Below are 10,916 nucleotides of genomic sequence, written 5' to 3'. Positions count from 1 at the left end.
CAACAACTGAAACTGGTTATCTCTGAAGATGTGTATGGAGTGGCCAAACGTTAAAACTGGGAAGGAGACTTACATTTCATTTTGTGCCTTTACATACATCTTGAATTCTATACCACGTACACTACCCATCCAGATAAATTATTATTATTTTTAGTGTGTCTAATTCTCAGTAGTCCCCTTGGGAAGCTAAGCTGTCACTGCAGCAGTGCGGCCCAGCTCTGAGAATGTTTTGGAGTGCTCCTCTTTCACCTGCCTTCCAAGCCCCAGGGTGTTGTTTTGCTGCCCTCCATGGTAGCAAATCCTCAGGGGTGGAACTAAATTTTGGAAATCATCCCAAGTGGTTCAGAGCCAAGCCTGGTAGTTGTTGATTTTGACTAGAGAATAGATAGCATCATTTATTTCTTCTCTGCCTGATTTCACTATGGAACTGGGGCCTTGGGCTGGTCCTAGACCAATTTCCTTATGTGGTCTGGAGACCATTCACAGACAAGAGCCCCAGAAATACTGTCCTTAGTAGCAGCATGGAAATGGATGTACAGTCTGCTACACCCACCGTAGGTGGCAGGGATGGTGCTGCTCGGGATGTGTTAAGGATTCACAACATCTCCAAAATCCTCCAGGAGCCTATCGTCTAGTTTAAGAGATGAGACACGAAAATAACCAGAGCACAACAGCTTGCACTGATTCAAAGTCTGGATAAGAATATCTGGAACTCCCCCATCTACCTCATAAGCTTGTCTCTTAGATAAAAATTAGATGCTCAATGTGAAAGGGCTTTGAAAGGATAACAGTGACAAAGCCTTTTACTGTTCACCCGGCATGTTCACACTCAGGTGGGGGCCACAGCACAGGGTTTGGAGTCAGTTTGCCTCAGCTTTCTAAGTTATAAAATGGGAGCAGTGCTAGTCCCTGCCTTTTAGGGTTGCTGAAGAATTGGGAAGGATGAGTGTGGAGTGCTTAGGAGATTAGCCACATTAGGTGGTCAGTATATATAAGGTATTTATTATTGTTATTATATTCATTAGTCACACCTGGGCTTCTTCAGACCCCTAGGGCCTAGTAGCCAGGCATGGCAAGGCTCACCATTCTCTTTATAGCTGAGGACTCAGAGAAGTAAAAGACACAAATACCAGTAACTACTCCTGCTGGTGATGGTAGGGCTGGGGCAGGACCAGCTATGGGCCCCTAAGCCAGAGCTCTATTTCCAGAGTTTGCATTCCAAAAGGGCCAGGTCTTAAGGGCACTGTGGAGTGCCAGGTGGAAGTGTGGAGACACAACCAGTGTTCGTGGACAAGTGTGGATGTCCTTGGGCGTCAGCTAGTGTCTTGTGAAGGGGTGGGCAGGCTCTTCACGGGGCTCTGTTTCTATCAGGGGACTGGAGCATTATGAGGGTGGAAAGTGACTGGGACTGTCAACCCCCAGCCTTCCTTGACCATCTGTGGTCCGCCTGTGCTTCCTCAGGTACCTCGTCCCCCCCACCCCCAGCTTCTCTCCTGTGCCTTGTATCCCGGGCCCATGCATTCTCCTCTATAAATATCATCTCTGGTATTTTGAGTTGGCAGCTGTTGCTGCCAGGGAGATGGCTGGGTTGACATGTAGCTCCTGACAAAACACAAACCCCTGGTGTGTGTGTGTGTGTGTGTGTGTGTGTGGGTGGGTGGTGTGGGTAGGGGGATGAATCAGGGAGAGGGTGGAGGGCCAAGGGGGCAGGAGCCAGGAGCCAGGAGAAGCTGGTGCAGGGGTGGGAGTAGTACATGGCAATTGGAAACTGAAAGCTCATCAGACTCATTCCGGAAATCACCATGTTGTTTATAAACTTTGAGGCCCCACCCTCACCAGTAGGGGGGATGAAGAGAGCTACACTAGTCCAGGGGGAAACTGAGGCTCACAGCTAGAAAGCACATCCTAGTGGACATACACGGGCGGGCGGGTTCTGGCCAGGATTGCTCGGCCTGCCAGGTGCCTGACCACGCCCCCTGCCTGCCTAGAGACCCCTCAGCCTGGCTGGTCTTCGCCTGAGCCTCCCCAAACCTCTACGACTTCAAGGGAGTCTTTAGGTGATGTGGGGCCTTGTCAAGGAACAGGCCTTGGCATTTTAAGAAATGAACCCAAAGTCTCTTTTTGCTGCAAAAGGACCCTCAAACCAAATGAAAGCCTCTGTCTGCTCTCACCCCTTAGCACACCCAGGACAAGTCAAGCGCCCCAAAAGGGGGCTGACTGGGGGCTCCAAACATGCTTACTACCCAGGTGAGGTAGTTGGCGGGCCTGTCTCCTGCCTTCCTGAGTGGGTCAGCCCCTCTAACGCCCCACACTCGCAGGCTCAGGGGCGCTCCTCTTGAGGGGGAGCTGGCCTCCCCGCCCCCATGGCCAGCCCAGCACCGCCCTTTCCTGGCAGGACAGCGGGATCCTGCAGCTGTCAGGGGAGGGGTGGCGGGGGCTGATGTCAGGAGGGATACAAATAGTGCCGACGGCTGGGGGCCCTGTCTCCCATCGCCCGCATCCACTCTCCCGCCGGCCGCCCGCCAGCCGCCTCTTCGGTGCACCCGCCCAGCCTCGCCCGCGCCGCCACCATGAGCCAGGCCTACTCGTCCAGCCAGCGCGTGTCCTCCTACCGCCGCACCTTTGGCGGGGCCCCGGGCTTCCCGCTCGGTTCCCCGCTGAGCTCGCCCGTGTTCCCACGCGCGGGCTTCGGCACCAAGGGCTCCTCGAGCTCAATGACGTCCCGAGTGTACCAGGTGTCGCGCACGTCGGGTGGGGCTGGGGGCCTGGGGTCGCTGCGGGCCAGCCGGCTGGGGGCGACCCGCACGCCCTCCTCCTACGGCGCGGGCGAGTTGCTGGACTTCTCGCTGGCCGACGCTGTGAACCAGGAGTTCCTGACCACGCGCACCAACGAGAAGGTGGAGCTGCAGGAGCTCAACGACCGCTTTGCTAACTACATCGAAAAGGTCCGCTTCCTGGAGCAGCAGAACGCCGCACTCGCGGCGGAGGTGAACCGGCTCAAGGGCCGCGAGCCCACACGTGTCGCTGAGCTCTACGAGGAGGAGCTGCGCGAGCTGAGGCGCCAGGTGGAGGTGCTCACCAACCAGCGCGCCCGCGTCGACGTCGAGCGCGACAACCTGCTCGACGACCTGCAGAGGCTCAAGGCCAAGTGAGGGCTGCTTCCCCCCCATCCCCTTTCTGCGGGAAGGGTGGAGGAGGCTAGGCCTTGGGGCTGGGGTTGGAGTTCTCTCCAGGTCAGGGTCCTTCTCCTGCCCCATGCAGGGAGGGAGGGTCATCCACCACGTGTGTCCTTCACAAAGAGATGGATTCCAGGTCTCTCCCTGTGCCCCACACTACACAGGAGGAATTTTCTTGGGGGAGATGGAACATGGGGTGGAAGTGGGAGACTGGAGGGACCTAGAGCCCTGTGGGCAGCCCCCTTTAAGAGCATCTTGAGATGCTGGTGTGATATTGACAGGGGTCAGGTAGTAGGATAGGTCAGGCAGAAGGAGGCCCTGAGGGTAGTGCAGTCAGAGGGAGGGGGAGGCTGATAGGCAACAGGGGAGGAAGGACAGGCTGAGAAGGGCAGGGGGCAGGAGTCCAAGCAATAGCTCTCAGGTCAGCTGTGATGAGGCCCCAAGTGGGGGAGGAGGGAGCATGCCCCCATCTACTGAGGGCTGTGTCATTGAACCCACAAGCTAGACAGAAAAGGGGAGTGGGGGGAGGGATGCAGCCCTCAGAAAGCTTGGGAGGACCAGATGGGAGCCTCCACCAGGCTCCCAATATGAAAAGGACAACAAATATAGAGTATTCGTGGGTTCTCCTTCTCATACAGCAAGTGACCAGAGTCACCCTTCTTGGCACCAAAGTCACATATATAAATTGATCAGCTATATGGGCCAGGCTAGGGCTGGGAACCACAGCACAACACAGAGGTGGATAAATAGATAGTTTCTAATGCCAGGGAGGTCATAGTCTGATGGGGACACAGACTTCCAGGGTGTGGCTCCAGAGCAGACATTGGGCCATGTCTTGTGCCCTCCCTGGATGGGCGGGGCCTCTGCCACTGCCTTTTTGGGCCTCCTGTCTCTCCCCAGCAACCAGGCCTTCCCCTTTTGTCCTGGGCCTACTCCCGGGTCAGCCCCCAGCCAGTCATCTCCACTGCCAGCTTTCTCCTCTCCAACTGTCTGTCCTATCTATCTTGGCTAGGCTGCAGGAGGAGATCCATCTGAAAGAAGAAGCAGAGAACAATTTGGCTGCATTCCGCGCGGTGAGTCCACCTTTCGTACTCCCTGAATGACTCCTGGTCTCCCTCTGCCCTGCCTGGGTGGTCGGCGACACTATCCTTCTCACTTGATCTCTCCCAGGATGTGGATGCAGCCACTCTAGCTCGGATTGACCTTGAGCGCAGAATTGAATCTCTCAACGAGGAGATTGCCTTCCTTAAGAAAGTACACGAAGAGGTATACCTCAGTCCTCTGCCTCAGGGTCCTTGGGCCATTGGGAAATAGCTGGGGGTGGGGTGGGTAGGGCAAGGCTCTGAGATGAGGGTTGAGGGTGCTGTGTGGGCCCTGAGAAGGGACTGAAGCCAGGCCACACCCTGCAGGAGATCCGTGAGTTGCAGGCTCAGCTTCAAGAACAGCAGGTCCAGGTGGAGATGGACATGTCCAAGCCAGACCTCACTGCTGCCCTCAGGGACATCCGGGCTCAGTATGAGACCATTGCAGCTAAGAACATCTCTGAAGCTGAGGAGTGGTACAAGTCAAAGGTGGGTGTCCTGGCCAGGGACTCTGGTACCTCTGTCTCCCTCAATCCCAGTTTGGAGGTACCATCTGTGGCTCTATCCATGGGAAGAAGGGTGATCCTAGAATTTCTATGGTCCTTTGCTCACTCCTACCTGCATCCTGCTTATCTTGAGGCCCCCTCTCTGCCTTCAGGTGTCGGACCTGACCCAGGCAGCCAACAAGAACAATGATGCACTGCGCCAGGCCAAGCAGGAGATGATGGAATACCGACACCAGATCCAGTCCTACACCTGCGAGATCGATGCCCTCAAAGGCACTGTGAGTCCCTCCCCACCAGGCCCAGCCCCTTCCTGCCTGAAGCTCACACCTTCACTCTGACCTTGGGCATGTCACGGATCTTCTGGGCCTTCATCTCCTTAAATCTACAACAGGGGTAAAAGCAGACACCAGACACGTGGATTTTAGTTAGATGCTAAAGGAATCAGAGGGTTCCTGGGGCATCTCCCTGTGTGGGGACAGAGAGGCTGAATATAGATGCTTCCCCTTACCTGTTTTATTCTCTGAGTGTCCACATGCAGACAACATTTGGGCTCAAGGTTCCCTGGCTAAGAAGCCTTTGACAACTCCGGCACCTGACCCTCTGGAGTTGCCTTCCAGCCTCAGGAACTATGTCTCTCTCTGTCTTGGACAGCCTGTCCTTGACTTGGACTCCCCCTCCCCTGCAGAATGATTCCCTGATGAGGCAGATGCGGGAGCTGGAGGACCGCTTTGCCAGTGAGGCCAGTGGCTACCAGGACAACATCGCCCGCCTGGAGGAAGAGATCCGTCACCTCAAGGATGAGATGGCCCGCCACCTGCGCGAGTATCAAGACCTGCTCAACGTGAAGATGGCCCTGGATGTGGAGATTGCCACCTACCGGAAACTACTGGAGGGCGAGGAGAGCAGGTGCGTGGGGCAGGGATTTGGGTTTGGGGGCCCCATTCCTGCCCCCAGGGACTCACTTTACCTCAACAAGATCTGGAAACAATTTTATACAAGAGGCCACCACTCTGCTAATTGCAAAGAATTAAGCCAGGCCGCCTGGGTAAACGGCAATTTAATTAACAGCGTTTATAAAAAGAGAAATAAAAGTATTCCCTTATCCACCTTCCGAATTAAGAACCAGAAGCATAAAACCATATTCAGCAACCAGTAATAAAATATTGCTGCCAGTCAAGGGAGAGATGAAAGCAGAATGGGGAATGATGAAGGAAAGGGAGGGAGGAGATGGAGACAAAGGAGACAGAGGGAGAGGGAGAAAGCTTTGCACATGGGTAGGCCAAGAGAGGAGTGAACAGATGCATACACGGAGGGCACGAGCACAGCACACACAGGCTCAGAGGAAATGACACGGACAACGTGCTTCTTTTTTTTTTGGCCCGGGCTGGGTTTGAACCCACCACCTCCAGCATATGGGGCCGGCATCCTACCCTGTTGAGCCACAAGTGCTGCCCCTATTTTTTAAATATTTTTTATTTATTTATTTATTTTAGACAACATGCTTCTAACAACCCATCTCTAGACACAGAAAACAACTAGAAGGGGACATGATCTTTCTGGAGTAGAAATAGATACATTCTGGATAGAAATGTTCTATATCTTGATTTGGACTGATAATTACATGAATGTAGACGCTGATCAAAACTCATTGAATTGTATGCTAAAGTCTGGGCATGTCACTGTACATAAACTTAACCTCAATTTAAAATAGGTCAATTACTCCAAAAACTGGTACCCTTTGATACTCATAAAAATAATAATATCTGAAAATTTTTTTAAAAGCAGCTGACATGTTTAGATATATAGGTATAGATATATATGTTTAGATATATAGATATCTAAAGAAATACTTCAGATTTCCCAGAATGACATCTACATGCAAATGGCCCTTGAAGGCATGTTGCATTTTCCCCGCCTTAGGTATAGGTGGTCAGCTCTACCAACTGGCCTGGCTGGAGGGTGGGCACACACAATGGATGTCACCCACAGTTGCTGTTACATTCTGCAGTGCCAAGAGCAAGAAAGAAACCCTGGTGAACTGGAGGGTGCAGTAGGGTTGGGTGTCCCAGTGTCATGCCAGCAGGCTAGAGTTGAAAACTGATGACCCTTCCAGAAGGGACCACTCCTGGAACAGCTGGAGTTGCCTTTGACCACATTCCCTGAGCAGTGTGGGCAGAGGTGGTATTGGGGTCAGTGGGACTGGGACAGCTAAGGATGTATTGAGGGGGACCCAGGGCTAGCTTTCATGGGTGGTCACAGGGAGGCATGGGAGGGTCGTTAATTCTTTGGGGGGCTTGGTTTCTTCCCTTTCAGAATCAATCTCCCAATCCAGACCTTCTCTACCCTCAACTTCCGAGGTGAGTGTATGATGGAGGTGGAGGCTGGGGTCACAGGAGCCAAGAGTCCAGCCTGGGCACTGCCCAAGGCCAGCCGAGAGGGGAGGATGGGCCCACGGGGCCAGGGCCAGGCCTGGGGACTAGGGAAGAGAGGACCTACACTGTGGGTAGGTGGGGCAGTTTAGATAGAGGCAGACAAGGCATCTTCTGATAGAGAGATTTTATTTGATTGTCTTGTGTTGTAGTTTATTTACCATATCTCCTGCACCTTCTGGGAGTACTAGGCTTCAGGATGGAGCCTCTGTTCTGAATCCTAGACTCTGAAAGTAGCAGGGATGTCCTTGGGGGCCTGGCCATAGGTATACGTCATACTCCCTGGGCTAGAAGGCACCACCACCCATTGTTTGTTTGGCATGTTGCCAGGAACCCCCCTAGCTGATGTCAAACAACTCCAGTTTGCTGAAGCAAGATGTTGGATGCACGTATGAAAAAGTGAAGCCAAATCTTAGCAAAGCCAAACAATGAAAAGAGTGAGCTCTTAAGGCATTCTGCCATTCTGACATTAGTAATATGCGGATGGAGTGGCTTTCCAGCCCCAGAGAGCAGAGAAACACATGATAATGATGCATTAGGAAAGCAAGTTGGAGTCCTTGGCAGCCTCTCCTTTCCTAGATCAAATTTTTTATATCTTCGATGTTCATTTCCATCAGGAAAACATTCACGCTGTGCTCTATACCAAGTTGCAACGTTTATCACAGGCTAGTTGCTTGCTGAGGAGATTTGTGAACACTAAACTTGTAACACCAAGGACCTAAATTTGACCCTGCCTATAAAACTCAGCACCTCTCTTTTCAGTTAGTTGTTTATACAGACACAGAGTGTGAGTCTTGCATTTAAAGCTGCATAGTGCAAAAGAAAAGAAAGGGGAAAAAAACTGCCTATTGCTTTTTCAAATGAATAGCTCTGTAGCTGTGATAGGACAAGTACCATTGCTGCCATTCACTCAGTTTCCTCAGGAAACTGAGGCACAGAGGTCGAGTGGCTGACTGTCAGCACAGTGAATCAGTGATTGGCCCCTGCTCTATCTCACTTTCATTAAGACATCAAGTTGCTCATTCCAAGTCTTAAAGAAGGACAGATATTATAAGGTTTTCCAAAAGAATGTCTTGAGACTGGGCTTTGAGGTTCTGTCTTGGAGGAGGGAGTCCCAGGATACACATTCATGCATGGCTCTCCTGGAGCCCAGGGGTAGAGAGCAAGCAAGGAAGTGTGGGTGTCCCCTGCCCTCCTGTGCCAGTCCCCTCACCCTCCCCCCACATACACAGAGCAAATCTGTTGAATCCTGAGCCCCCAGGACCACAGAGCTACCTGCTGGATGCTGGGCTCAAGGAGAGGTGCTAAAGTCTTGTTGAAGAAGTAACAAGCCTGTCTTGAGACGGGGTGGGAGTCTGCCAGAACTCTGCCCAGTATGGCTGGGGATGGACTCCCAGGCACTGGTACAGCCCCACTTGGACTTGGCTCTGTTACAGAAACCAGCCCTGAGCAAAGAGGCTCTGAGGTCCATACCAAGAAGACAGTGATGATCAAGACCATTGAGACCCGGGATGGGGAGGTGAGTGGTCTGTCTGGTGTCCTTAGCTTTGGTGGGTGGGTATATCTGGGGGTACTATCTTCCACCACCTGTGCTGGTTCAGGCCCCTGGCTATGGGGTGAGAGGGGTCCTGCTGCCCTGGGGTAGGGGGTGGCTTGGGGCTAAGGCTCCATTCTCTGGCCAGCACCGGGTTGGACTGGGCTTCTCTTGCTCCTCAGGTTGTCAGTGAGGCCACACAGCAACAACACGAGGTGCTCTAAAGCCAGAGGCCTGCTGCTGCCAGAGACCGTCCTCGCCCCTGTCCTCACTGCCTCCTGAAGCCAGCCTCCTTCCAGCCTAGGACATCACCCCCCACACACACAGCCTCTGACCCCTCCTCACCTACCATCCCTCATGGTCCCCTCAGGGGACAAGACCTATCCCTGCCTGGCCACAGACTCCTCTGCAGACCCCAGCTGTGAGTGCTGGCTGTTGGAAGTGAGTGAGCCTGGCTCTTGTGCTAGGCCAACCCCAGGCCAGAGCAGTGTGGCCTTGCCCCTCCTACTTCTGTGACCTCAGGCACTAGCCTCTGGTGTTGGAGAGGGCCTCAGAGCAATGTGTTAGGACACTGCAGGGTTAGGACTGAGCCCCATGGACCTCCCCAACCCCCAGCCTGGGAGAGAGAAGGGGTGTCCTCTTCAGCATGCTGGGCAGGAAGCCAGGGACTAGACCCTGTGCGGACTAGGGGGGCTTGAAATTGTCCCCACGGTCCCTTACTTTCCTTTACCCAGTCCACAGTGGGCTTAGAAAGCAGGGGCTACAAGAGGGAATCCCCGAAGGTGCCGGATGTGGGAGTGGGAGATTGAGAAGGAGAGAGGGTGGCTGAGATGCTGGAGAGGAGAGAAGAGAGGCAGAGAGCGGTCTCAGGCTGGCAGGAGGGGCACCTACCTCCTCACGCCTGCCCTCCCCCACCACAGGGGCTCTGGACAGACAATAAAGACATAAGCACAAACCAAGCACGCCTCTGTGTCTTGAATGCTGGTTCTCCTCTGCGGGCCCCAGGGCCCTGTGATAATCACCCATCTCCCTGAGACACCTATTCCCCAAGGTTTTGCACCGGCTTCTGTTCCCAGAGTGATCCAGCCTTGCATTGTGCCTATAGCACACAGGGCAGGGAGGGCTGGATAGCCGCTCTTGTCAGGGAACCACAGATATCTCCTGGTAGACCTTAATTTCTAGATTGCCCCTTCAAGCCCCCAACCCACCTTCAGATCAGCAGGGCTAGGAACACCATGTGCTATCCCTTTCAGAGGACATGCTACTCCCCACCTACTGGCTGTGAAGTTGAGCTCCCTCAGGCCGGTCTCCAGAAAATCTAAAGGCCTCCTTCCATTAACCCTTCCTAAGACCCTTTTACGCACAGGGGCCAATTTAGGAAAAATAATGTCCAGAAAAATGGAAAGAGCTATCTTATGTTTGGATAGGAAGGTTCAATACTTGAAAAGTGATGATTCATCCTCCATTCCTCTACGATGCAATGCAGTCTCCATTAAAATACCAAGGGGAAAATGTTAAGAGAACTGGGGAAGATAGAAGGGGGAGTACAGAACATGCAGAAGAAATTAGGAAATCATGGGCTAAAACGTTAAAATATATTATGAGGCAATGATAATTAAAACAGATTTGTTAATGAGAAGGACATATACAAATAGTAATGGAAAAATAGTGTTTAGAGCAAGTCTCATACACATGAGACACACATACATTAAAAGAGGCATTTCAAATCTGTAGGAAAATCTGTTTGGGGGGTTTTTTGAGACAGAGTCTTACTCTGTTGCCCTCAGTAGAGTGCTGTAGCATCACAGCTCACAGCAACCTCCTACTCTTGGGCTTAAACAATTCTCTTGCCTCAGCCTCCCAAGTAGCTGGGACTACTGGCGTCCTCCACAACACCCAGCTATTTTTTGTTGCAGTTGCCACTGCTGTTTTAGTTGGCTGGGGCTGGGTTTGAACCGGCCACCCTTGGTATATGGGGCTGACGCCCTACTGACTGAGCCACAGGTGCTGCCCCGTAGGAAAATCTTAATAACTCAATATAGGGTTTGGGGGCAATTGGGTAGCCAGGGTGGGGTAGAGGCACAAGGGAAGGCTGTCTCTCTTTTTACTCCTTCCAAAAAATATTCTCTAGTGGACCAAAGATTTAGGAAACTTGGTGGTTCCTTGTGGCCTCAGCCTTCAAGTTGCTT

General features: G+C 52.7%; 1 protein-coding gene across 1 annotated transcript; it reads left to right on the top strand.

The window, feature by feature from the left end:
• The first annotated feature begins 2,389 nt into the window (after positions 1-2,389).
• Positions 2,390-9,689, top strand: DES (desmin). Its single transcript, XM_003784920.3, has 9 exons — positions 2,390-3,148; positions 4,189-4,249; positions 4,347-4,442; positions 4,586-4,747; positions 4,917-5,042; positions 5,450-5,670; positions 7,078-7,121; positions 8,630-8,712; positions 8,910-9,689. Exons 1-9 carry the CDS (start codon positions 2,571-2,573, stop codon positions 8,949-8,951), a joined length of 1,413 nt encoding a protein of 470 aa, XP_003784968.1. The 5' UTR covers positions 2,390-2,570; the 3' UTR covers positions 8,952-9,689.
• The last annotated feature ends 1,227 nt before the right edge of the window (positions 9,690-10,916 follow it).

This window comes from Otolemur garnettii, unplaced genomic scaffold (assembly GCF_000181295.1).
Source record: "Otolemur garnettii isolate 467f Iridium unplaced genomic scaffold, OtoGar3 scaffold00013, whole genome shotgun sequence".
Lineage (NCBI taxonomy): Eukaryota > Metazoa > Chordata > Mammalia > Primates > Galagidae > Otolemur > Otolemur garnettii.
The sequence above is the reverse complement of the archived record's forward strand: the minus strand, read 5'-3'. Positions and strand labels throughout refer to the sequence as shown.

What these genes read in the sequence shown, in the direction of transcription:
- DES (XM_003784920.3), top strand. Translation starts at nt 2,571, where the DNA reads ATGAGCCAGGCCTACTCGTCCAGCCAGCGCGTGTCCTCCTACCGCCGC. An exon ending in ATTTGGCTGCATTCCGCGCG is followed by an intron (nt 4,250 to 4,346) that starts GTGAGTCCACCT and finishes GATCTCTCCCAG; the next exon opens with GATGTGGATGCAGCCACTCT. An exon ending in CTGGAGGGCGAGGAGAGCAG is followed by an intron (nt 5,671 to 7,077) that starts GTGCGTGGGGCA and finishes CTTCCCTTTCAG; the next exon opens with AATCAATCTCCCAATCCAGA.